This window comes from Loxodonta africana, chromosome 22 (genome assembly GCF_030014295.1).
Source record: "Loxodonta africana isolate mLoxAfr1 chromosome 22, mLoxAfr1.hap2, whole genome shotgun sequence".
Taxonomy (NCBI): Eukaryota; Metazoa; Chordata; class Mammalia; order Proboscidea; family Elephantidae; genus Loxodonta; species Loxodonta africana.
The window spans coordinates 31,473,243-31,501,156 of record NC_087363.1 but is presented as its reverse complement, the minus strand read 5'-3'; the positions used below and the strand labels follow the sequence as shown (position 1 = coordinate 31,501,156).

General features: G+C 40.4%; 1 protein-coding gene across 3 annotated transcripts in view; it reads left to right on the top strand.

Moving 5' to 3' along the window:
• The window catches only part of CTNNB1 (catenin beta 1), a 40,136-nt gene extending 13,803 nt beyond the window's left edge, over positions 1-26,333 (top strand). Inside the window, exons 2-16 of one of the 3 annotated variants that reach the window (XM_064274762.1) lie at positions 11,713-11,773; positions 12,211-12,438; positions 12,644-12,897; positions 13,022-13,260; positions 13,350-13,551; positions 14,598-14,742; positions 18,295-18,398; positions 18,477-18,815; positions 19,094-19,252; positions 21,411-21,530; positions 22,170-22,320; positions 22,409-22,530; positions 23,917-23,977; positions 25,049-25,269; positions 25,733-26,333. In XM_064274762.1, the coding sequence (XP_064130832.1) occupies positions 11,761-11,773; positions 12,211-12,438; positions 12,644-12,897; positions 13,022-13,260; positions 13,350-13,551; positions 14,598-14,742; positions 18,295-18,398; positions 18,477-18,815; positions 19,094-19,252; positions 21,411-21,530; positions 22,170-22,320; positions 22,409-22,530; positions 23,917-23,977; positions 25,049-25,257 (2,346 nt within the window). In that variant the 5' untranslated portion in view covers positions 11,713-11,760 and the 3' untranslated portion in view covers positions 25,258-25,269; positions 25,733-26,333. Of the gene's footprint in view, positions 1-10,197; positions 10,222-11,712; positions 11,774-12,210; positions 12,439-12,643; positions 12,898-13,021; positions 13,261-13,349; positions 13,552-14,597; positions 14,743-18,294; positions 18,399-18,476; positions 18,816-19,093; positions 19,253-21,410; positions 21,531-22,169; positions 22,321-22,408; positions 22,531-23,916; positions 23,978-25,048 lie in introns of all 3 variants that reach the window. The other 2 variants (XM_064274760.1, XM_064274761.1) reach the window with 2 other exon arrangements.
• The last annotated feature ends 1,581 nt before the right edge of the window (positions 26,334-27,914 follow it).

Here is a 27,914-nt window from a genome sequence, read left to right as displayed (position 1 = left end):
ATCAGATGGAACTCAGTCATTCCAGTTTCTCAAGGTTAAAACCTTTGAGTTCTTGACTCATCTTTCTCTTATAGAACATATCCAGATCCTGTCTGCGCATGTTATCTGCTCTCTAAGGTATATCCCAGATTGAACCATTTCACACTATTGCCATGCCATCTTAATCTTTTGTATGGATTATTGCAGAGGCCTCATAAGTAGTCTCCCTGTTTACACCTTTGTTTAAGTGCGTTCTCCACACTGTAGCTGGGGTAATCCTGCTAGAACAATAGATCATATAAAAACTCTGTTCAGAAAGCTCCAGGGGTTTATCTGGTTCTCCATGTTCAGGCCATGCTTTTCATTATCTACTGCTTTTCTTTTTTCACTCACTCCTCTTCAGCCATGCTGGCTTTTTTTCCCCTCCAAGTGGTCAAGCATGCTCATGCTTTAAAAAAAAACAAACCAAGCTCTTTGCCACCGCATCAATTATGACTCATGGCGACCCTATAGAACAGAGTAGAACCACCCCATAGGGTTTTCTTTACGGAAGCAGATCGCCACATCCTTCTCCCACAGAGTGGCTGGTGGTTCAAACCACTAGTAAGTACGTGTTGTGTGAATGATGCTTCAGTCTTATTCCCTCATTTCGATTTATTCCTAGTAACATACAAGTACATTTAGATATTTCCAGAGGTGTTTCCTTTTTGTCATGCATGGCTTTTGTATCAGATCTCATGTCCACATTGAGGTCTTCCCAGTTCATCCAGTCTCACATTATCATATTATCCTCTTTTATAAAAAAGCCCTTAATCATACTCTGAAATAACGTTTGTTTACTTGCTTGTTCTCTCCCCCTTTCCACTAAAAAATACACATCACGAGAGCAAGGTCCTTGTCCTGCTTTGTGTTGCCGGTACCTAGAACAGTGTCTGGACCTTAAAGTGCTCAATAAAAGATTGTTGGGTGAGTCAGTATTGTAGAATCTCTCAACCTTTGTTTATTCATTTACTTCTCTGTTCCCTTTCACAGCCTGAAAGAGAGCCTGTGCACTTGATGTCCACTTTTCCTCTCCTTCCAGTTCTTGCTGAGTTTACCCTTGAACCTCCATGTTGACCAATCAGATGGATACTTTTTAGCTTTAGTCTTGCCAACAGCATTTGGTGCATTTTTTACTTCCTTCTGGAATAGCATTGTACGATAGAACTTTCTGTGATGATGGAAATGTTCTTTATCAGTGCTGTCTAAAGTGGTAGCTACCAGCCACACATGGCTATTGACCACTTGAAATGTGACTGAAGAACTAAATTTTTAATGTTAAATTTAAATGTAAAGAGCTACATGGAGCAGTGACTATCGTGTTGCACAGTGCAGTACTAGAAACACTCCCCTTTTGTCTTCCATGGCACTAGACTCAGTAAGTGTCATGACCTGATCGCTTAAGCCCGTCTAGGACCCAGAACCCAGTGCCATCGCGTCGATTCCGACTCATAGCGTCTTCCTTAATTCCTTGTTTTCCCTCATGTACATCCAGTCCATCAGCAGAGCCGGTTTGTACCTCCAAAGTATTTCTCCAGTATAGCTCCTTCTAGTCCCTAGTTCTGCTGCCTGTCCCACCACCACCTAATCCCTGGGCTATTGCTGTAGCTACTTCGTTCTCTTTCCCTTAGTTCTCTCTCCTTCCCTTCCAGTTTTTTTTTTTGTGTGTGTGTGTTATAGCCAGAACTAGATTTTAAAAACCCAAATGGATTCTTGTTACTCACCTGCTTAAAACCCTTCATGGACTTTCAGTGACACTTAGAATGAAAAAACGCATTCCTTACCATAGTCTAGAGAATCCTGCATGATCTGGATTTTTTTCTGCTTCATCTGATTGCACTCACCCCTTCCCACTGTAATTGAATACTCAAGCCTCAAGTTTCCATTCTGCAAAGAGGATCAGACTCTCATGACTCTGGGCTCTTACACGTATTTTCTGTTTCTGGAATGCTTCTGCTCTGCTCCTTGTATGGTGACTCTTCTGCATCCTTCTTAGGTCTCAGCTTGAAGGTTTACCTTCAGGAAGTCTTTTCACCACTCTAGGACCTTCCACATGTCCTGTGTCGTCCTATCCCCTTTCCCTACTTACTAATTACACCCTTACTGCTCTCTATAATTGTTTGTTCAGTTGTCTGTCTCTCTCAAGAGTGCAAAGACCATGGCTCTTTCAGTCACTACTGTATGTTGTTACCTGCCCATTTAGTCCACTCTAACTGGTGGTGACTTTTTATACAACAGAATGAAATGCATCATCCTCACAATTGCCATCATGTTTGAGTTCTTATTTGCCACTAGGTTGTGATCCGTAAGGGTTTTCATTGGCTAATTTTCAGAAGTAGATTGCTAGGCCTTTGTTCCTAGCCTTAGTGTGGAAGCTCCACTGAAACCTAAGATGGGTGACCCTGTTGGTATGTGACCCTGCTGGTATATAAAATACCGATGCCATAGCTTCCAGCATGATAGCAACATGCAGAGTGTCACAGTATATGACAAAGTGACAGTGGCACCCAGACTCTATTAAGCTCCTTGCATGTAGTGGATACGTAAGTACTTGTTGAATAAATGAATGAAATCTGTTATACATGTATTTATATACTATTGCTATGTCCTGAAAACTATTGAGTAAAGAAGGCAGTTGTGGGAAAGCTTTCTTGTGGAACAAAACATCTCTTGATTAACATCACAATTTGGTGAATTGAGAAAACAAAGAACATAATATACCAATGGAGCATTCATGTATAGCTCCAGGTTATGACTCATTTATCTGCGTGTTTTTGGACTCAAAATAGAACAAAGATTTGGAGCTATTCCTTGAAGTTCTTTGTAATGAGGTAACAAAAAGCAGTCACTTTTTGAAATGAAAAGCTTCTTAACTCACTATACTTTCTGTAATAGTCTGCTACTCTTCCTAACTGTAAGGGGACCTCATAATTATGAGACCTGTTACTAGGGAAGTATTCAAAGGCAGCAACATGTCTTTCTGTTTGGGAGCGTAGCATAAATTTGACATGCGTGGTGGGAGACAGGAGGTTGCTAAATGTTGAGAATCTGTGTTAATGAACAGGGTGCTTCTCAGGAAACTGATGTGAGAGTTACTCTTTGGAATCAGGTTTTTTTTTTTTTTTTTTTAAAAACTTGGGTTACTAATGTTATACCTGAAGTTGGATCATACCTTTTGTCTATAGCTGTACAGCTGAAGTTCTCAACTGGAGATAGCAGCATCAGCGTCATCTGTGACACTTAAAAAAATACAATGCCAGGGCCCTGCGCCAGTCCTGCTATAGAAGACCACGGGGATGGATCCCAGCAATCTGTGTTCTTAAAGTTTCAGGTTGGTCTGATGAACACCCTTGGCTAAGAATCATTGGAAGGGTCTGATTGCCAGTGTAAGAGGTCCTTCAAGCAAAGTCGGAGATCATTATGGTAGAAAAGATAAAACATGCATATTCTGAGGCCGAATTCTGGTTTAATATGTACCTGGTCGTAATAGTCTAAAACATCTTTCCCAAGTAGATGGTCTTGATGTGGTTTTCATTTATCATTTGGTCAAGTTCCATCCGTGTTTTTCACACAACCTGTTTTTGAAGTTACCTGTGCAAAAAAAAAAAAAAAAACCCTTTACGACCTCTTTTCATAACCTATTATTAACCCACTTAAAAATGCTTTCTGTTATGGCTCTTCATGTTTAGGCTTAGTATACTTTATTCAATTTATCTGCCTTAGGTTTGTTCTCGGTGAAAGTATATGATAGATAAATCGGGTTAGCAAACTACTGCTCATCCTCCATTTTCATATGGCCTATGAACTAAGGATGATTTTTACATTTGTAAAAGGCAGGGAAGATAATATTTTGTGACGTGAAAATTACATGAAGTTCAAGTTTCAGTGCCCAAAATTTCAGTTACAGATGTTACTGGTACACAGCCACACTCACTCGTGTACATGTTGCCTGTGGCTGCTTTTGTGGTACAACAACAGAGTTGAGTAGTCATGACAGAGAGCTTATGACCCACAAAGCCTGAAATATTTACTATTTGGAGCTTTATGGAAAAAGTTTGCTTACTCCTGTTCCAGATAATACACTTTTCTCATAAATGAACCCTTCATGTACCTGAAGACATTTAGGAAGTCTCTTAGGTTAAAATATTAGAAATATTAAAAAAATTTTTTTTTGCTGTGAGTCAACTGCTGAAAGAATATACCATTAAAAAAAAACAACAAAAGTTGCCGTAGAGTTGATTCCAACTCATGGCAACCACATGTGTGTCAGAGTTGAGCTGTACTCCGTAGGGTTTTCAATAACTAGTTTTTCAGAAGTAGGTCGCCAGGTCTTTCTTCTGAGGCACCTCTAGGTAAACTTCAACCTCCAGTCTTTTGGTTAGCAGCTGACTGCATAAACTACACCACTCAGAGACTCTTCAGAGAATATAGTTCTTTAGTATTACACATGATACCATTATCAAAAATTGTTAACTCTTTTCTTGCATTTTTCTTGCTAGATTGAATGTTAAATACTAATTGTAACTTTGGGATGGGGAATATGATTTGACTGAAAGGGCATATGCCTCGGAGTTAAACACAGCTGTATTTGAATTTTAACTGAGCAGTTTATTAGCTGTGTTCTTGTATTAACTGCTGATAGTCAGTTTTCTCATCTGATAATTGGGGGAATGATCTCTATGAGGTTGCTAGGAAGATTCATTAAGATATCATATTAAGTTCAGAACTGAAGCTATTAGGAATTTAATTATGTGTGTTATTAAGTATGCCAAGGGCAAAATTAGATATTTAGCTGTTATCACAAGGCAATATCCTAAAATTATGCTGTAAAAATACTACTTAAGATACTGTAAATGACTTAGTCATTACTTTGTGATACATTTGGTTCGTAGAATACTCCCACATTAATAAAATAAGAACTAGGAATGAATGAAGGTCTCTATTAAATTACTAAAACAAGACATTTATTGATAAAATTAAATAAAATGACGTTTGCCTTAATATTAAGTATTTGCAACAAGTTTGATTTCCTTGTTTCAGAAAACTGGTTATTTTTCCAAAAAGCTTGTCACTTTTTTTTTTCTTATAGCAATTTGTTTCTGCCTTGAGGTACTACTGGTTGACTGAGTAGTTTCCACATTTCTTTTGTAGAAAGTCCATTTTGCGATTCACTTAGCTTTATGTTTAGGAACGTTTTCTTAATGCTCTATATCAGTTTAGGCTCATGTAATGGGGCTAAAAGATATAAAAGATCTTGGACAAATACCGTTTCTAATAATAATGTATTATTCTGTACATTTGGTTCTGCAACTTGCTTTGCATACTTGATACTTGCCGAACATTTTCTTTACATCCAAACCAAAGCCAAACCCAGTGCCGTCGAGTCGATCCGACTCATAGCAACCCTATAGGACGGAGTAGAACTGCCCCATAGAGTTTCCAAGGAGCGCCTGGTGCATTCAAACTGCCAACCCTTTGGTTAACAACCGTAGCCCTTAACCACTATGCCACCAGGGTTTCCTTTTCTTTATATAGACTGCCTTAATTCTTTTGTAATGACTGCCTAGTAGTCCACCTGGATGACTGTAGTAGCCAGTAGCTTTGTACCTGGTCGGCCTGCTTTGCTTTTGCCCCGACAGTCTTTTTTGCCATATTGCTGCTAGAGTGAAGTTTTAAAAAGCCTAAATCACAGATCGTGTTACTCCAGCCGTTTCCAGTGCCCTTACTGATCTCTAGTTCCCACCTTTCTCTTTCCATGGTTCCCTGCACTCTAGTTACACTGGTTACCTTTTAGTACCTTAACCACCCCACACTAAGCTCATTCTTTCCTCTGCGCTTCTCTCTGCCTGGAATGCTCTGCCCCATTTACCTGGCTGGCTCTCCTCCTCATTCAGAGGAGGCCTTCCTGAACACCAGTCTTATCTAGGGTATTCCTCCTCCCCCAGGAGTTGCTTTCTTCTCTCCTGCATTATTTTCATCATAGCACTTCTCATTCTGCGTTTTTATTGTGTAAGCCCTAACAGAATATAAGCTTCGCTAGATGTGTGACCTTGACTCTCTGGCTCTTATTTACTACAGTGCCAAGAACGTAAAAGGTGCTAGAAATATTTGTTCAGTGGATGAATATATATTTCATTTAAAGGATAAATCGTTTTTTATCCAATCCCTTGTTGGGCATTTGGGTAATTTCTGGCTTTTTCTCTATGACCGTACAGACATCTTGGTATACTTCTGTGAATGTTCCTGCAGAATGCATTTCTATTATAAAAATGAAAATTTTAAGTCAGGGTCTGTTTACACATATTTAATGGATAGTGCCAACTCAACCTTCAAAAATTTTCTGCCGGCAATGGGTATTATCAGTCATTTCAGTCTTTGCCAATATGATAAGTAAAAAGTAAATGTTTGAACATTTTTTATATGTATTTATTTCCTTGCCCACTTCTTATTTCTCCTTTTAAATGCTGGCTCTTGTCCTTTTCTAATTTTTCTGCAGTATTATTGTTAGGTGCCGTTGAGTAGATGTTGACTCACAGCAACGCCACATGACAGAGTAGAACTGCTCCATGGGGTTTTTTAGGCCATCAGGTCGTTCTCCTGCGGCGCGTCTGGGTGGGTTCGAACTGCCAACCTTTTGGTTAGCAGCTGAGTACTTAACCATTGTGCAACCAGGGCTCCTTATGTATTAAGTCCAGTGTGCCATTTTTTAAAATGACTTCATATATGGTGGTTTTTTTTTTTCCCCAGAATTCCTGTTTGGTTTCAGAGTTTCAGATGATGTTTATTTTGGGCTTGTTCTTGCCACAATTTTATTTCTACGTATTCCCCATATTATCTTGTTTTGTTTTTTACATATAAATACTTGATCAGTGTGGGTTTAATTTTGATGTAATGAAATAAAGATGGAAACAATTTTTAGAATGGCAAGCCAGTTTTTAAAATGATAAGCCAGAAAACACACAACACACAATTTCTCCTAATGCTGTTTATTAAGTAATCCAACTTTCTCCCACTAATTGAAACATCACCTTTCTGAATTATTAAATTGCCACATTATATGTAGGTATTCTGCTTTCCTGTAGTCTTTTATCCATCCCTACCCCAGTAACATAATACTTTTAATTGCTGTAGCATTTGATATATATTTTAATATCTGATAGAACCGATTCCTGCTTGTAGTTAATTGAGAGTATTTTCAGTTTTGAATTTGAGAGAAGAAATCAGAGAATTTTATTTGAAATACATTGAATTTATAAATAAATTGAGGGGGAACTGACATCTTTATAATACAGGACTTTTCTAGTGAAGAACAAGACACATGTCTCCATTTAATCTTGTACGTAACCTCAGAAGTGTGTTACTCTGTACTGTGCTATTATGAATGGAATCTTTTTGTGATTGTGTTTTTCTAACTGGTCTATTTGTATATAGAAAAAGAGTTTTTGCATATAATTTTAATGGTCAGTTTTATTAAAATATAGTTAAACTGTAAGTTTTCTGTTTAGTCTTGTTAGGTTATAAAATCTGTTTTAAACCAAAACCCGTTCCCATCGAGTTGATTCCAACTCATAGCGTCCCTGTAGGACAGAGTAGAACTGTCCAATAGGGCTGCCAAGGAGCGCCTGGTGGATTCAAACTAGCAGCCAGCCTTTTGATTAGCAGCTGTAGCACTTAACCACCGCGCCACCAGGGTTTCCAAAATCTATTTTAAATGAGTATAGAAGTGTCTCTGGAATGTTAATTGATGTCCTCAGTTTAAAATCATTTAGCCAATTTTCATTTTGTGAAGAGAAACAGAATTTTCAGTCCTTAGATGTAATAGATCTTCCCACACAGCTACGATCCTTAGCCTTCTAAAATAGACTTCGTGTTGTTAGCTGCTGTTGAGTTGGCCCCCAACTCATTGTCACCTCATGCACAACAGGATAGGAGCACGGTGATACGCAGGGTTTTCATTACCGATTTTTTGGAAGTAGATTGCCAGGTCTTTCTTCCTAGTCCACCTTAGCTTGAAAGCTCTGTTGAAACCTGTTCAACATCGTAGCAGCACACAGAGCCCCCACTTACAGACAAGCTGTGGCTGTGCTTTGAGGTGCATTAGCCCTCAGTGGAACCCAGGTCTCCCACATGGAAGAGAAGAAGTCTGCCACTGAACCAGTCCTGTCCCCTCAAACCTAAAGTCCGTTCAAAGAGACAGAAATATTTTATCTGTCTATTTTGAGCTACTGATAGCCTCTTTGAGTTTGTCCATTTTAATTGTTTTAAAGAATTAAAACAAAGATAATCTTGTATTTTCAAACAACGTTTGCAGTTTAAATGATTTTATCTGAAATGCTGATATACAGCTATTTTTATTTCATTTATTTTTGTTATGAAAAGTATAGAGAGTAATATAATACTCATGTACTTCTCAGATTATCAGATAGAATTTTGCTTTATTGGATTTTTTTTTTAAATAAAATGCTAAAGAGTTGAAACCATCTTTATACCATTTCCCATTTTATTTCCTTCCCCTCTCCCGAAGAAGGCACTAAGTATTCTTTGTATACTCTTATATCAAACAATATGTGACATTGTTTGGTTTTTAACTTAATTTAAATTTGTACAAAATTATATTAGGGAAATTATAGAAGTGTGCCTCTGTATATAAAGCTCTTTGTTATGTACTTTGAAATAGCTTTGTTTTAAAATAATTGATCTTTTTGATTGCTTATGGTAACATAAGCTGGAGAAAAACTGCTTTTTGTAGTAATTTGATCTTGGAGATAGAATGGAAATTATTTTAAAACATTTTTTTTTTTTCCTGAAAGATTGGACTATTTTAGGACTGTGTTATTGACCAAAAGGAGCCCTGATGCACAGTGGTTAAAGCACTCAGCTGCTGACCAAAAGGTTGGTGGTTCGAATCCATCAGCGCTCCATGGGAAAAAGATGTGGCTGTCTGCTTCTGTAAAGATTTACAGCCTTGGAAACCCTATAGGGCAGTTCTGTTCTGTCCTGTGGGGTCACTATGAGTTGGAATTGATGTGACAGCAATGGGTAGTAAAATGGAATACTACAAAATAATTAAATAGACACAGAAATGGGCGAATGCACATGCTTATTAAAAGTTGTCGAAGGCAACAGTTGATGTTGATGCCAACCATACAATGTCTTCTTTGAAAATTATGTCAGTTTATATTCTCATCAGTATTTTGGAGCTTTGTATTTTACCCTTTAAACCGGTAGTTCTACTTCTAGGAAACTATCTTAAGGTAGAAGGGTGACAGAAGAAGTTAAGAGAAGTTTTTGTGTAGGATGTTTATAGCAGCATTGTTTGCATAGCAAACAAATTGGGAAGGACAAACTACCCAAGAATGGGAGATAAGATTAAATGATTGTATAACATATGATACAATATAGATGATAAAAATATTTTATAAGGATCTATACAAGGAATTGATTTTTATATTAAAAATATATTAACAGTAAGTTTGACATAATACCAAATATATCAACATATCAAAATGTCATTAACTGTGGTGGACTTAAATTATGAAAATGACAAATATTTTATACTAAGATACATTACTTTATGGGCAGGGGAAGACAATAAAATGTTATAATTGGAAAAGAGTATATGTTTAAATGGCAAAAGAAAAATGAAAAGATGGTAAAAAATGGAAAAAAAAATGAAAGGTGATGTCTATACCTCATTAGACAGGGTGTGAAAGAATATGAGAAGTTGGTTATCCAACAGCATACCTTCTGTCTTTGTCAAAGCACCGTTTGGTGTGGTGAAGCTTGCAGGACACAAAGCATTTTAATGTAGTCTGTAATTAGAGATCACTTGCATCTTGGAATATTTACCCCATGGCTGTTAAGTCGATTCCTACCCATAGCAACCAGGCCTGTAATTTTTTTTTTTTTTAATTGTGTTTTAGGTGAAAGCTTACAGAGCAAATTTGTTTCTCCTTCAAAAATTTACACACAAATTTTGTTTTTGTGACATTGGTTGCAGTCCCTGCATTGTGTCAGCACTCTACCCCTTTCTACCTCAAGTTCCCATTTCCATTCATTCAGTTTTCCTGTCCCTTCCTGCCTTCTTGTCGTTGCTTTTGGGCAGGTGTTGCTCATTTGGTCTCATATACTTGATTGAACTAAGAAGCATGTTGCTCACGTGTGTTATTTGTTTTACAGGCCTGTCTAATCTTTGGCCGAAAGGTGAGTTTTGGGAGTGGCTTCACTTCTGAGTTAGAAAGGTGCCCAGGGGTCATAGTTTTGGGGTTTCTTCAGTCTCTGTCATACCAGTAAGTCTGGTCGTGTGTGTGTGAATTTGAATTTTGCTGTACATTTTTCTCTCGCTCTCTTTGAGATCCTCTGTTGTGATCCTTGTTAGAGCGGCCAGTGCTGGTATCTGGGCACTGTCTAGTTCTTCTGAGCTCAGGGTGGTGGAGGCTGTTAGTCCTTTGGACTATTATTTTCCTTGTGTCTTTGGTTTTCTTCATTCTCCTTTGTTCTGGAGGGGATGGGACCAATAGATGTACCTTGGATGGCTACTCAAAAGCTTTGAAGACCCCAGATGCTGCTCACCAAAGTACGATGTAGAACATTTTCTTTATGAGCTATGTTATGCCAGTTGACCTAAATGTCCCCTAAGACCATTGTCTCCAGACCTCAGCCCCAGTAACTTGGTCCCTCAAGGTGCTTGGATGTGTCTAGGAAGCTTCTATGACTTTGTCTCCAGGGCTGTAGTCTTTGTGGAAGCAGACTGCCAAGGACGTCTTTCTCCCACAGAGCAGTGATGGGTTTGAACCACCAACATTTCAGTTAGCAGCTGAATGCTTAATCCCTCTGTCACCAGGGCTCCTTTGGGATATTGGTTATTGTTGTTAGGTGCTGTTGAGTCGGTTCCGACTCATAGCAACTCTGTGTACAACAGAATATTGGAATATTTAATACGTCATCATTTTTAAGCATCTTCCCCACCCCCTTTATCTTGCTTGGTACTTGGTTTTTCCTTAGCTTTCACCCTTAATGATTGGCAGGGTGCAGTGGAGTTTTGTAAACTTTAATTTCGAAATAATTTTACTTCTTAGTAAAAATCTAAAATCCACTATTCTGGCCCAGATACCAAAATCTGTTGCTCTGTGCAGGTATTTTGGATGGCATTGTATTGTATCAGAAAACAGGTGACCCCTTTAATAAAAAAAAAAAAAAAAAAAATGGTATTTTTTAAGTCTCAGTGGACTTCTGCTATCCAAAGGGATATTTACTGTGAATTTACTGTGAGAAAGGTTAAAAAGGGCAGGCCTTTGGGAGCTCAAGGAACAGCCGATTTGAGTGGCTTTCCCCCAGCTCCCTGGCTTTTCTAATTAGAGCTCTTATGCTTTTTTGCCACCTTCAGTAATTTTTTCATTACCTGCAGTCATGATGCTTTCTGACATTCTGAATATTTGTAATTTATATTTCTCTTGAAAAGAGATGTTTGTTTAAGAACAATTTTCACTTAGAAACTCAGCAGTAATGGAGCTGTGGTTACAGTGTCTAGAGAAGATCATGAGATCCATATTTCACCAGATCACATGGTCAAAGAGAATTTTAAGCTTTTATTTGTGGGCATAGTCCATGAGTTCAGCAGGCCATCCCGGTAGCTTACGAGTATTAAAATCAAACTCAGTTGAAATCCTAATGGCTTTTGATTAACTTTTTTAGGGTATCTGAAGCATACTGTCCAACGATTTTGAAAATCCTGCGTGGACAATGGCTACACAAGGTTTGTGTCAAAAGTCTTTGGTTACTTAATTGGGGCTCTGCTTCGTTGCCATTAACCCAGTCTGGCTCAGATCCCCCTGCTTTCCTCTCTCCTGCTTACTTGTCAGGCTACCTTTTGCTCCATTTTCTGCTCACTACTCCTAATGGCTTGGTGAAATAGCAAACAAGCCACCAGCAGGAATCTAGTCTGGATGACTGCTTCTGGAGCCTGGATGCAGTACCATTCTTCCACTGATTCAGTGAGTAACTGTTAGGTGGTACCCTAAAGACATGGGTATTTCATCACTGAGCTAATCCTGGCTATCATTCTGTTACTCTTGGCCGTCTTTCAGATTTGACTTTATTTCTAAAAGTATCTTAATGGGCCATATCACAGATTTTTAAAAATTAATACAACATTTCCGTGATAGTAAAGGTTATGCTGTTTGCTTTTTACAGCTGATTTGATGGAGTTGGACATGGCCATGGAGCCAGACAGAAAAGCTGCTGTTAGTCACTGGCAGCAGCAGTCTTACCTGGACTCTGGAATCCATTCTGGTGCCACTACCACGGCTCCTTCTCTGAGTGGTAAAGGCAATCCTGAGGAAGAGGATGTGGATACCACCCAAGTCCTGTACGAGTGGGAACAGGGGTTTTCTCAGTCCTTCACTCAAGAACAAGTAGCTGGTAAGAGTACTACTGCCTTACTGAAAATCAAAATGTGATTTTAAGAATTGCTCTTAAAAGGAGTATATATAAAAAAGTAATAGCTTAAATAATACGGTGTGGTGAATAAAGGGAGTGATTGTATTATCACCTTACCACTTAGTATAGCAAGCATTCGGATAAATGCTGAACTGTGGATAGTGAGTGTTGGATTTACCTTTTCCAGATATTGATGGACAGTATGCGATGACGCGAGCTCAGAGGGTACGAGCTGCTATGTTCCCAGAGACGTTAGATGAGGGTATGCAGATCCCATCTACACAATTTGATGCTGCTCATCCCACTAATGTCCAGCGTTTGGCTGAACCATCACAGATGCTGAAACATGCAGTTGTAAATTTGATTAACTATCAAGATGATGCAGAACTTGCCACACGTGCAATCCCAGAGTTGACAAAATTGCTAAATGACGAGGACCAGGTAAACAGTGATACGGCTAACTTTTCATCTGCTTTGAAGGAAACTCCCAAGGGAGTAGTCTCAAAAGGTCTACCTAACCACTGGTATTTGAAAACTAATGATGCCTCTAATTTCTGAATTATAGGTGGTGGTTAATAAGGCTGCAGTTATGGTCCATCAGCTTTCTAAAAAGGAAGCTTCCAGACACGCCATCATGCGTTCTCCTCAGATGGTGTCTGCTATTGTACGTACCATGCAGAATACAAACGATGTGGAAACGGCTCGGTGTACTGCTGGGACCTTGCACAACCTCTCCCATCACCGTGAGGGCTTGTTGGCCATCTTTAAATCTGGAGGCATTCCTGCCCTGGTGAAGATGCTTGGGTAAGATAAGATAGAATGCCTGAAGTTAAGAAGTAGAACCGTGCAATCACAGCTTTCTGATGAGGCCTTTTTCTTTTTTTTTTGAACAGTTCACCAGTGGATTCTGTATTGTTTTATGCCATTACAACTCTCCACAACCTTTTATTACATCAAGAAGGAGCTAAAATGGCAGTGCGTTTAGCTGGTGGGCTGCAGAAAATGGTTGCTTTGCTCAACAAAACAAATGTTAAGTTCTTGGCTATTACAACAGACTGCCTTCAGATTTTGGCTTATGGCAATCAAGAAAGCAAGGTAAAAGAGTGGATTCATTTTTAATGTCATGTAGCATTGGAGACCCACAATATCATGGTATCCCATGAACTCTTGCAGATTCACAGTATGCCTTACTCTTTGTATGTATTTTAGAAAAGTTGGACATCCATAGCCGTTTAAATATTTGAGTGCACTGTGCTAGACAGTAGGGATACAGCAGGGAAGCTTCTCTTAGGGCTTTCATTCATGGGTGGGAGATAGACATTGACATAATAACCTAATTACCGTTTATTGAATTCACGTGCTAGGAGAAAGTAGCCGTGCTGTGAAACCACATAACGAACGAAACAGCCTATTTCGAGAATTTAGGATGGCCTCCTGGAGGAAGCGATAGTTGAGCTTAGCTGTCAAGGATGAGAAAGGATTGACTAGGTGAAGATAGAGGAAACAGCATCTTTAAAAGCCCTAAAGGGGGAGGAGCATGGCGAGTGTGGGGAATTTAAGAAATACAGAGTAAGGAGGAGGAAAGGTTTGATGGAAGCTATGGGACTAGGTCTCTGGGTGGCACAACAGTTTGCATGTGACTAACTTACAGGTTGGCAGTGCAGGCCCAACCAGGGGCGTCGTGGAAGAAAGCAAGGGCAAGAACGAATGACTGTTTTATGGTGGTTATGAGTAGGAAAAGGAAAGGGCAAAGTGATTCAGAGTTTTAAGTGCTCCTTCTGCTTCAAATTGTTGATGAACCAGTTTTGATCTAACTTTTGTATTTGGGCATTGCTATTATAAGCCAACGTAATTTCTTTTTTCTGTAATTTTTGCTGTGATTAGTGTGGGGAAAAAACGGAATTTAGTCAGACGTGATATATTTCTGGGAGAACTGGGATACCAGAATTTGAGTGAAATGCTGTAGAAGGGGGGATAACACCCTGGTGTGTGTGGGTTTAGGTAATGGGGTACAGGAATACATGTGACTCAATAGCTAGTTGGCTGAAATTATAATAAAATAGGTTGACTGAGAAAATAAGGCTTTTCTCAAGCATTCAGTAAGGATTCCGTGATTAACATATATACAAATATCTTTCTAGCTGATCATTCTGGCTAGCGGTGGACCCCAAGCTTTAGTAAATATAATGAGGACCTATACTTATGAGAAACTGCTGTGGACCACAAGCAGAGTATTGAAGGTGCTGTCTGTCTGCTCTAGTAATAAGCCGGCTATTGTAGAAGCTGGTAAGTATACATGTCTAAGATCTCCCGTGTACAGTATCTACAGTTCTAAATAGATTACCTTTCCTAGGAAAAGGTAATAGAACTTGACTTCAGCAGGCTGAAAGTAAGTGGTTCTATTCAGTTTACGGCCAAGATCATATTCAGATAAATTATAAGTTCTGTTGGCCATTTACATTGGTGCTATTAAAGATTAATTTAGGGAGAGTTTACTGCCAATTGAAATGGCAGCTAATCCTTTGGTTGATAAAATTTTTATTTTGGGCTCACCCAAAACTTACTTTGCTAACACACCTGTGAATATGTAGGTGAAATTATGTTACAGCAAATTCTATTAAAGTGCAGTTAACGTGTGGCAAAGTGATTTCTTGATTTGTTAGTGGGCGTTCATGAACAGTGACTTGCGCTGATTTTCTGTAGCCTCAATGAACCAGTGGTCTAATGTGAAAAACTTTTTTTCCTTTCTGTCAGTATTTTTAATGCAACAACTTGTATATGATAGTTTATATTGTTGTGCATGTTGGTGGCAGAGGAAAGGAAGTGGATGTTAATCTCATCTTCCCAGCATCCTGTTTTCAATAACCCACTTAACATCTACATGGACTCTAAAACCAAGCTTCAAACGAAAACTGGAAGAGGAAAAATATAAAGGCATTTAATAGAAGAAAATGCTGCTTTTCCAATGTGTTGAGTAATTTTACTTGCGAATTCATAGGGGGTGGTGGTTATAATTGCCTGGGGTAACTGCTAACAGTGGAACAGTAGGCTTGGAGATACACAAGTATAGCTGGCTTCATATAGAACCACCCTACCATACCTGTTGCCGTCGAGTCGATTCCGACTCTTAGTGACCCTATGGAACAGAGTAAAACTGCCCCATAGTGTTTCCAAGGCTGTAATCTTTATGGAAGCATCATAGAGATCAGGGGGGTGCAAACTCTGCTGGCTGTTCCAGAAGCATCTGGAGCACTTCCCTTTTAAAAATACAGGTTCCCGGGTACCATTTCAGATTTATTTGATTGGAATCCCTGAGTGTTAATTTTTATATCAAGATTAATTTAAACAACTACTAATTGAAGTGACAAGAAGGCCTGGGTAGCTGGAAATATATGGGATTGTAGTCCTGGGAATCTCTAAGAAATTCCCAAGGTTATTTGGATGTTCATTTGTTCTGAAAATCTTCAGCACCTAATGTGTCAAGCACTGTAATAAGCACATGGGTATACACTGGGTAGCAAAAACGTATGGTCCTTGTGCTTGTTCTTAGGGTCTGGGGAGGGTCACAGAAATAGGCACAAAGATGGGTGGTTACAAATTGGAATGAGTATTTTGAGAGAAACACCAGCTAACAGTGACACAGAATTAATGAAAAGGGACACAATTAATGGAAGGGGACGTATTTGGCGATTAGATGGAGATGGAAGGAGGCGCCTCCCTGAGAAGGGGATGTTAAATGGAGACTAGAGGATGAGTAGGAACCTGTCTCTATGAGAAGTGGAGGTTAAGTGCCTTCTAGGCAGAGAAAAAACATCCTACGATATGTCCTGGAAGTAGGAAAGAGATTGAGGAGTTCCAGGTACTGAAGAGAAAATTTGTGGATCATGCAGTTAGTGAGTGGTAGGGTGAATGGTCCAGGATGAGGTTAATGAGCTAGGTGCGACCATGTCATTAAGAACTTTAGAGGTCTCAGTACGATTTTATTTGAGGAGTTTATTCATATATACAGCCAGTTTTGGAACCATAGATGTAGAATACTGAGATCAGTCTGGAAGGCTACTAGGGCTCCAAATTCTAAAGGGTGTCTCAAGGTTATGTTAAAGAATGCAACCTTTATCTTACAGGTAATGAGAGGCTATTGATGGTTGTTGAGCAACGTCATAGCATCACAGTGATTTGTTTGGGATATTGGTAGCGTTCTATGGATTAACAGTTTGAATGACCAAAGGCAAGCAGATGAGGCCATGATTATGTTATAGGCATGTAGACGTGAAATAGTTCAGAATTAGAACGAGACAGCAAGGAGTGAATGTTTGAGAAGTCTGAAAGAGTCCTAGAAAGTCATGATGAATAGAGCTAGAGGAGCTATCAAAAATGATTTGAGGTTTTGTGGTGGAGAACATTGGTCCCATGAGGATAAATAGAACTATCAGAAGGGAGTGTTAATCTTTGGAACAAGATCATTTAAGTAGCTGACCGAAAGGTCAGGAGGTTGACTGGAACTGTGCAGTACTAGGATGTCAGGGAAGTCACAACTGGAGGTTTGAGAGTTGTCCTCTTGGTATGTAGGGTAAGAGGAGCAGGGAAGGGAGGTGACAGGTTGGAGGTAGTGCTGCAGAGTCCCCTGCACGTGATTCTTGCCCTAGACCTGCTGAGTCAGCATGAGTATGTGTTTTAAGTCTCTGCAGACCATTCTGATGGGTACCTGGGGTTAGATCCATTCTCTTAGAGTTAGAGGGAGGGAATGAGCTCTATGAGAGAGAGAAGGTGAAGGGGAGTCCCCCGTCCCCTCCCAGTCATTTAACAAATTCTGATTGAGCATCAGCCTCATGCAAGTCACTCTTTAAGAAGCTGGAGCTACTATGAGGAAGGAGCCAAATAGACACAATCCCTGTCTAGTTGGGGAGGTAGATTTTAGTTGTAATAAACGCTGTAAAGAAAAAGTACAGGGTGCCATGACAGTTACAGCAAGTAAAGCAAGCCTGATTTGAGGAACTTAACCTGAAGGACAGACAAGGAGACAAGGAAGAGTACTGTGCATTCAGAAGTGAGTCGAGCTGGAAAGAGATGGCTGAAGTTAAGCTAGTGCGTGGGGAATTTGGCTTCCGTTTGTCCTCTTAATGTTCTTCATTAAGGGTCCTCAGTGATGGAAGTTGTGAAATTTAGGAGTCAGTGACTATACTTTTTACAGTTCTTGGCAAGAAGTGTTCCAGTGCTTTCTGCACCATTCTTATTCTAGGAATCGGCCAGCTTCTTTGGCTCTTTGTTCAGATGTCACTTTCACATCACGGTGATCTAATTACTCTACTTAAAATTGCATATCCCTTCCCTTTTCCTCTGTTGTTTTTCTCCATAGCACTTAACACCATCTGACCATACTATATACTTCCAGTTTATTAATTGTATATTTATTTTTTGTCTTCTCCAAATAGAAAATAAACTCTGTGAGGGTAGGGATTTCTGAATATTTTGCTCACTGGTGTGTATCTCCAACTCCAGAACCGGGACTGGCACTCAAGCAATTATTTCTTGAAATGATTGGTTGAAACAATATAAGTAATAGGAATATTACTGGGACGGGGGTGTAGTGGAGATGAATGAAGGGTTTTTCCACATAGGGGAGAAGCAGTAGATATTTAACAGAAGTCACTACTGAGGCAAACTGGAAAAGGGAAGCTGAGCAAGGTCCTAGAAAATGAGAGAAAATAAAGTACTTTAGGTGGAGGGGTTAACTTTGGAAATAAGAGGGATGCCTTCGAAGGCTGGAGAATACCTTTATGCGGATAGTCGAACTTCTAGCTGATAGTCATTGTCTTAGATCCTTTTTACGTTTTCTAGGTGGAATGCAAGCTTTAGGACTTCACCTGACAGATCCAAGTCAACGTCTTGTTCAGAACTGTCTTTGGACTCTTAGGAATCTTTCAGATGCTGCAACTAAACAGGTAAATTCTGTATAAATTGGTGCCACTGTGATAAGAGTCAAGATGAGTATGTACTGAGCATCTATTTTATCTCCATAGGAAGGAATGGAAGGTCTTCTTGGGACTCTGGTTCAGCTTCTGGGTTCAGACGATATAAATGTGGTCACCTGTGCAGCTGGGATTCTTTCTAACCTCACTTGCAATAATTATAAGAACAAGATGATGGTATGCCAAGTGGGAGGTATTGAGGCTCTCGTGCGTACTGTCCTTCGTGCTGGTGACAGAGAGGACATCACTGAGCCTGCCATCTGTGCTCTTCGTCATCTGACCAGCCGACACCAGGAAGCAGAGATGGCCCAGAATGCTGTTCGCCTTCACTATGGACTACCAGTTGTGGTTAAACTCCTACATCCGCCATCCCATTGGCCTCTGATAAAGGTAGTCAAAAAGTAGAATGTTGCAGAACTGTAGATGAACCATCTCTAGCTCTGCCTATGGGATGGTGGTCTAGATACAAGAGACGGTTAGAGGGGAGTTTGTGCTCTTCAGTGAATGTGAAGTATGGCTGGGGTGGGGGTGTGGCTTCCAAAGTATGTGTGCAGTCAGTGCTGTTCCCAGCTGACACTGACAGATGCAGTGTGGTGGGAATTTGAGGTGAACCAGTGATTTGTTAAGGTGTATGCCAGTTCATTCTTTGTTCTTCTTTTTATCTGCAGGCTACTGTTGGATTGATTCGAAACCTTGCCCTTTGTCCAGCAAATCACGCACCTTTGCGTGAGCAGGGTGCCATTCCACGACTAGTTCAGTTGCTGGTTCGAGCACATCAGGACACCCAGCGCCGCACGTCCATGGGTGGAACACAGCAGCAGTTCGTGGTAGGCAAATCCTAATAGTGAATCCTGGCTATTAAAAAAATGCATAAATCCCCAGTATCATCAGCTCTCTTGGTCCCTCCTTTCTCTCCCTCTGCCCCCTCTCCTGATGGGCTGCTTATGACTGACAACACTGAAGTGCCTTCTGTGGCTGCAGAGAAGATACGAAATAGTGGGGCCCCTAATGATACAGGGTTCAGGTCCTTGGCCATGCCCTTTGCAGTGTCAGTCTTGCAGAGGGAGTGTGGGTGTGGCTTACTGCTGTGTGTTCCGGCGCGTCAGACAGTGGTCTCGCTGAACCCAAACAGAGCTTCACTGCCTTAGGGTGCAGCAGAGCCATCATTTCAGTCTGAGTCTGGCTGATTGCAGATACCATCCCCTACTCCAGCGTGAGTTCGGCCTGTAAATACTTACCATGCCTTTTGACTCTTTTCTCCTGGAGAGGTTAAACTATTAGTCATGAACCTAAAAATATGTAACAAATGCAAGAATAAGTAGTGGCATATCTTCACCCATAATATTCTCACCCTAGACTGAGTCTTGATACTAGCTTTATTATAAATGTATATGGATATAACTGTGTGAACATAGTAGGAATATAGGAAATATGAAGACACTTTTGAATCCTCAAAATTTATTTTAGGACTCAGACCTGAAGAGTTCCCTCTTATGTAATTAAGTTACTTAAGAAAACGAGGACAGGCCTTGCCAGAACAGATTTTTGGGAGTCCTCATTGCTGGCTGTTTTATGTATTCACTCATGTTAGGGGCTTTGGTTTTTTGCATTCATTATGTTTGGTATTGGCCAGTGTCCATGGGGTGGCTTAACAGAATGCAGAGGGTATCTTTTACTTTAAAATTTGTTCTGTTTTGTGTCCGCATAAAAATAAAGTTTTCAAAAACTGCTAAAAATAGCAGAATCATAACCATTTTTAAAACTTAGAAACCCAGAAATAGAGGAAGTAGATGAGACTGACACTGCAAAAGCCACCTTCCTTCTGTGCAGGCCGTCAGTTGGGAATAGTCATGGGAGCAGCTATCAGAAGGTATCTGTTGCTTTTACGCTGGCAGCACAGCACAATTTTAGCAGCTGGTGATTAAACTTTGTAAATTTTTCAACAAATACACATAGATCTACAAAAATTAAGGAGGCATATGAAAAAAATATAGTCTGAACATTACTTCCCATCTCTCTTTATATGCTTTTTACCCAGAATGGCTGGTACCTCACTAAGAAAGTTGTCTTTGGGGTCTGGAAGTATATCAGAGCTGCCTCTGGCACAGCACTGTGTGTGGAGGAGGGGTGCTGCTTGGAATTAATGCTGCCATGAGGCCCCCTATCAATGACATGCTCTGTCTTAGGTTCATAGGGCTGCTGTACCAAAATACCACAAGGTGGGTGGCTTTAAAGAGTAGAAATGTATTTCTGGAGGTTAGACATGCATATCAGAGTATCGGCCACATTGACTCCTTCTGAGGGCTTCAGGAGAAGAACTGTGCCATGTCTCTCCTAGTTTCTGGTGACTGCTGGAAATCCTTGGTGTTTCTTCGCTGCTTATACGTGCACCCGCCTCCCCCGCCACACGGTGTCTGTCTGCTCCCTGTGTGTGTCTTTGTCTTCCCCTTTCATAAGACACCACTCAGAAGGTATTAGGACCCACCTTACTCGCTATGACCTCATTAGTTAACTGGTGATATCTGCACAGAAAAACCTTTTTCCCCAAGCAAGGTCACATTCGCAGGTACAGTGGTTAGGACTTAAACAGAATTTTTTTTGTGGGGGACACAGTTCGATCTATAATATTGGCTGTGATGGAATCCTGTTTCATTCCTTACCTAATTGCAAATTATGAGGAACTTTGAGTATATAAAGGACCCCGAGTGGCACACACAGTCTGCACTTGACTGTTCACCCACAGGTTGGCAGTTCATACCCGCCCAGCGGCTCCATAGAAGAAAGGCCTGGCGATCTGCTTCCATAAAGATTATAGCCAAGAATGTGGGGGCTGCCAGGAGTCAGAATCAACTCGATGACAGTGTGCTTGGGGATATATGATGTGGATAACTTCAGTAGTGATCGCGAACCAGAATGAAAAGCCTCCAAGCTTACAGATTTGAGAGAGGAGAGTGCGTCATTTGTTAATCATGTTGCCTTTGACAGGAGGGAGTCCGCATGGAAGAAATAGTTGAAGGTTGTACTGGAGCCCTTCACATCCTGGCTCGGGATGTTCACAACCGAATTGTAATCAGAGGACTAAATACCATTCCGTTGTTTGTGCAGGTATGTTGATTTTAAGTGAGGTGTCGATCTTATGTGTCAGTAAAATTTCAGGATTTTAGTGGTCAGCAGAATTTCAGAAAATTGAAGACTAAAACAGGGGGACTAGCATTTAACATTTCACCTGTTATCACCATTTTAAGATAGTAACCCTGCCCAGGCCCCCTGCCAAAGTACAAAAAATAGAATATCAGTATGTGGTTTCCCTTTAAGTTGAATAGCTAATTTTATGAAAGTTCTCCATTTTTCTTGGGCAGTAAAGGGAGGAACTTGAGGACTAACTAGAGCCTCATGAAGAGGGAGGGGACTTTTATACTCCAGTTTTCGGAGTATTCAGTGTTGGAGAGAGGTGAGCTGGCCTGGGCTGCTGGGGCACAGGCCCTCAACCAACTCTGGGTTTTCCAAGTTTTATCTCAATTAAAATTGTTTCAGAAGAAAGCATTCATAGCTACAGATATTCTAGAAAACCACTGCTCCAGAGCATTAAACACCCTAGGACATGACTACAGACATTGATTTAATATGAACAGTGCAAATGCCCGTTACACTCCAATTTAGGACAGTTTGCATGCCAGTGGGGTGCCTGCCATGTTGTAACTTTAGATTTAATTAGTTTTTGTTTGGGTTGTGTTTTCTCTTTAGCTACTCTATTCTCCCATTGAAAATATCCAAAGAGTAGCTGCAGGGGTCCTCTGTGAACTAGCTCAGGACAAGGAGGCTGCAGAAGCTATTGAAGCTGAGGGAGCCACAGCTCCTCTGACAGAATTGCTTCACTCTAGGAATGAAGGTGTGGGTAAGTAGAAAAGGAAGCAAAGCCTTTAGCGGGTATGCACAGCGAAACCTCAGCGTCTCCTCAAGGGTTTTTTCCCCTGCTCTCCCAGCGACATATGCAGCTGCTGTTTTGTTCCGAATGTCTGAGGACAAGCCACAGGATTACAAGAAACGGCTTTCAGTTGAGCTGACCAGTTCTCTCTTCAGAACGGAGCCGATGGCTTGGAATGAGGTAGGCAGTGTGAGCACCTTTATTCAATAGTTCGTTAGAGCAAGTAAGGCATCTTTTTGTTCTATTCCCTCAAAACACTCAGCACACATGCATTCGTACTGACTGTCCTTGGCTTGAATGTTCATTCTTTATGCTATCCAGCAACTCAGCAACTGCTGTTGGATGAACTACAAGCTTTAAACAGTCTGTTCAGAGTCATTACAAACAGTTGTGCTACTTAACATTAAAATTCATAAAGTACATAGATGAAAATGTTTATCAGATTGAAGGTTTTTCAAAAGTATGTAAAGAAGGAGGCAGTCTTAGTGTTGATTAGAGCCTAAATTAGCACTGCCGTCTTGGAGGTCAATTCGATAGTTTGTTTTTAATGCTCATCTAGTCATCTCTTTTTCTTCTTGGAATTTCTACTATGAATTTGTCCTCCATGTATACCCAAGAGGTCTTCATTCAAACAGTTTCTAATAAAATTGGAGCCACCCTGAAAGTTTATTTAACTCATTCAGTGGATTATATTTGCTGAATGACTGGCAAGAGATCCTGTATATTGGGGCGGGGGGGGGGGTGCAAATTGCCAAACAGTGAGTAATTTGTTAGTTGGGTTTTTCGTAGGCATCTTATTAACATGTCCAAACTTGAGCTCTGAACTTTCCCCATCCACGCTTTCTTAAACCTGTGTCTCATAGTCTGCTTCCTAGTTAATGGCAACTTTGTCATTCCAGTTGATCAGTTCAGAAGTCTTGGAGTCATCCTTGGCTGTTCTTTCCTTCCTATAACATATCCTGTCAGCAATTCCTGTTGGCTCTGCCTTAGATCTGACCATCTTCTAAATACCTCTGCTGCATCTATCTTGTTCCAGCCACCATTATCTTTTAAGTGGTTGTCTTGTTTCTCTTTCACCTCCTCCCCCAGCCCCCAGTCTGTTCTCATCATAGTTGCTAGAGCGATTTTGTTTAAATGTAAAGCAGCAAACTCTTCAGGTCTTTAGATTGAATAAGCTGTTTTATAAAAACACTGCATTTCCTTCATTGGACGGGTGGATTTGGGCACCAGGGTCCAAAGGAGATGGCAGTGTTGGGTTATCATCTCACCCAGTGACCTACCAGGCCTTGCATGCTGCCCCTCACTGCTTCACCTCATGCGTTCCTACTCCCTTCATTTATTCTGCTCCAGCCACACAGCTACTCTTCTGCTTTGTCTCTTCCCACTAGAATGTCAGCTACTGGGGGCAATGCTTTTCCCTATTTATTTGCTGTTGTGTCGTCTACCACCTGGCACGTAGGTGCTTAATACGTATTTGCAAATGGAAAGTTAACATGTTTCAAAAACATTAGAGAGTATAAGTTGATTTTTATTTTGCTGTTTTCTTCCTTGTACCTGTTTCTCTAGACTGCTGACCTTGGACTTGATATTGGTGCCCAGGGAGAGCCCCTTGGATATCGCCAGGATGGTATGTGTCTTGTATTTCTCAATTAACTCCAGATCAAACTAAAATTCTAAAGCTCTATTGAAAGAGCCAGTTTGCTCATCTGGGAAACCAGTGTTGGTGGCAAAGTCAGTGGCTGCAGTTAAAGCTAGTTCTTTGTAATTCCAGAGTCAGCGACAGTATCTTTAATGGAGCATAGGGAATTCAGAGCCACACACTGAGCCGGCAACAGGGTTGCACCAACAAATAACATGTTACTACTGCTGGACCTTTGCAGTGCAGGATGCTACAGTTGGCATGGCTTTTTATTTACATTTTGGTCAGAGAACCTGTAATACCTGTGTTTACAGTCTACCCAGGGAAGTGAGAATATGGGAACTCCCATCTCAACCTCAGATCTGCAGTGGATATTTACGTGGTTGTATTCCCATGGGTTATTTTCTGAACAGTTAAGTCAAATCTGGGTGATGGAGGATGGGGTAGACTACTAAGAGCTGTAACTTCATTTTAAATATATAATCTAGCCTGGCTTTACCTAATTAGCAAACACTTAAAGCTCATAGGCTTCTTACTTTCATAGGTATGTTAATAAATCAACCCTTAATATGAAACATGTAAAGGTTTCATTGGAAACCGTGAGCTTTTTTAGTACTTTTGTGGGTATCATCTGGGCTTTTCAGCTGGTAGATTACATCTACCAGATTTCTTATTTGTTAGTGGCTAGATCTCCTGCCCATGACTTTCTGTTGCCTGGGTGGTCAGGCACACAGTAGATTGCTGCTGCTGCTCCCAGGACCTTCCGTCTCCGCCAGGGTAGAAAACAAAACGTACAGGAGTAGACTCATGGGATGACTGGAACCTACTGGTCTGCCCTGGGTGGAAACATGTCTTGTCTATGTAGCCTCATGGGTGGCCTGGCTGTTGTGAGGATTGGCACTGAGCTTGCTTGGTTGAAGAAAGATGTTAAAGAGGCTAGAAAATAGTACTTTGTGACAAGTTTGCTGCTCTTGGGTACTCCCAACTGTGTTAACCTGTATGTCTGTCTTTCCTCTCTCCTTCCCTTTCCCATTTTTTTGCCACCCCTGGCTTTTCTAGATCCCAGCTATCGTTCTTTCCACTCTGGTGGATATGGCCAGGATGCCTTGGGTATGGACCCCATGATGGAGCATGAAATGGGTGGCCACCACCCTGGTGCTGACTATCCAGTTGATGGGCTGCCAGATCTGGGGCATGCCCAAGACCTCATGGATGGGCTGCCTCCAGGTGACAGCAATCAGCTGGCCTGGTTTGATACTGACCTGTAAATCCTCCTTTAGGTAAGAAGTTAAACAAGCCAGTTGGGTAAATACTTTTACTCTGCCTACAGAACTTCAGAAAGACTTGGTTGGTAGGGTGGGAGTGGTTTAGGCCTAATTGTAAATCTGCCACAAAAACAGATACACTTTGACAGGAGATGTCTTGGAACATTGGAGTGTTCTCAGATTTCTTGTTGTTAAATGGTCATGTGAAAGTTATTAATTTTAATGTTTTTTTTTTTGCCGCAGCTTTTGCAACTTAATATTCAAATGAGTAACATTTGCTGTTGTAAACGTTAATAGCAGCCTTTCTCTCTTTATACAGCTGTATTGTCTGAACTTGCATTGTGATTGGCCTGTAGAGTTGCCGAGAGGGCTCGAGGGGTGGGCTGGTATCTCAGAAAGTGCCTGACACACTAACCAAGCTGAGTTTCCTATGGGAACAACTGAAGTAAACTTTTTGTTCTGGTCCTTTTTGGTCGAGGAGTAACAATACAAATGGATTTTGGGAGTGACTCAAGAAGTGAAGAATGCACAAGAGAATGGATCACGGGATGGAATTTATCAAACCCTAGCCTTGCTTGTTAAATTTTTTTTTTTTAAATATCTGTAATGGTACTGACTTTGCTTGCTTTGAAGTAGTTTTTTAATTTTTTTTTTTTTACAGTAACTGTTAGTTTTTTAAGTCTCTTGTAGTGTTAAGTTATAGTGAATACTGCTACAGCAATTTCTAATTTTTAAGAATTGATTAATGGTGTAGAACACTAATTCATAATCACTCTAATTGTAATCTGAATAAAGTGTAACATTGTGTAGCCTTTTTTGTATAAAATAGACAAATAGAAATGGTCCAATTAGTTTCCTTTTTAATATGCTTAAAATAAGCAGGTGGATCTATTTCATGTTTTTGATCAAAAACTTTATTTGGGATATGTATGGGTAGGGGTCAGTAAGAGGTGTTATTTGGAACCCTGTTTTGGACAGTTGCCTTTTATCCCAAAGTTGTTGTAACCTGCTGTGATACAATGCTTCAAGAGAAAATGCGGTTATAAAAAATGGTTCAGAATTAAACTTTTAATTCATTCGATTGTGTCACCTTTTTTTCCTTGTCATCATGTTGTTTGTGAGGGTATCAAGTTTATCTAGTCCACATCATGCTGAGAAAAATACACATGCTAAGTTGTAATGATAGGTCCCTTGCCTCTAGGTCAGATTATTTGCCAGGTTTCTTTAGCACTTGGCCCTAGGTTAAATCACACCAATAAGGTTTTTCAGCCTTGATCATTGTGATTGATTCAGGATTTGTGTGAGAAAGAGAATCCATCATCTCCAGTTGCAGGACTCTGAGCTTCTTCTCTGAAACACATGGGGTCACCATGAGTCACAATTGACTCAGCATCTGGGTTGGGTTTCGAGTCTGTGGCCAAGACTTCTTCCGCCTGGCCTCTTGTTGTGGGCATGTGTATAATTTTGCTCAAATGAGCAAGGGCGCCTCAGTTTAAAGGCATCTAGGGTACTAATCTTTGTACTACAAAGAGCTAAAAAAAAAAGGAAAAACTGGCAGCCAAATAGCTATCCCCCCCCACCAAGCCCCCCCTGATAGCTTTGTTCCATTAAAATAATGAGAAACTACCTGGATTTAGACTTCAAGCATCTTCACACAAGTTTGTGACAGATTTAGAAAGGGCAGTAACTCCCAACTCCACTTTGAACTGACAACATGGACACTTAAACCACATCATCTGAACACAGAGTATTAGAAGGGGGCTGCCTTCCACGTTACCTGCCGGATGACCCTGCCATCGTGGCGGTACGTCTGACATGCATAGTTCGTCTCTCAGGGCAGAATCAGATCTGTTAAGACTTGTGTTTTGGTGTTCTGGTTTTTGAAAGAGTGACAGTTTAGTTTTTAGGGAGAGCTTTTTCTAATTTACTGTTTAGTTTACGAAGATACTATCGGATATGCTGAAAATCCGCTTCATTTGGGGAGGACCTTTTGTGATGGCCTTCTGCGTCACAAAACTTCTTCACTGTGTGGTTTAAAATGGGCTTGGAGAAGAAACTATTTCTGTACCTAGTGAGGTGGTAAGTCTCAGATTCTGTTCCTAGTACATGACAGAACCAGACGCTGTTACAAGCTAGGGCTGTTGATGTAGGTTAACAAGTGAGGATGTATACTGAGTGCAGTTTTCAACAAAGAACTGCAGCGGGATGTTTCATTTAAATAACCTTTTAAAACTATGAAACATTTTCAGAACTTTGCCTAAAATCATATTTTTGACATTCCACTTAAAAGCTTAATATGAAAGTTAATCCAATTTAGCAAGGTGATTATGGAACTTCCTTGGAAATACAAAGGGTGAAGACACTTGAAGGAAGAGAGAAGATGTGCTCTACTAGATGTCAAGACCTACCTATAAAGGTAGTGTCGGTAACACTGGCACAGGAATGGATATACAGATCAGTGAAAGAATAAGACGTAGGCACATACAGACATTTTAGAGCTAGCATTGCAGGTCAGTGGGAAAAGGGACTTTTCAGTAAAGGTGTAGAACATTTGGGTGGTTATTTAGATAAAGCTGAAATTGGACCCCACTACATACCATATACAAAAACCAGTTCCAAGTGACAGAGACTGAAGGAAAAGCTTAACATAGTCAAATTTA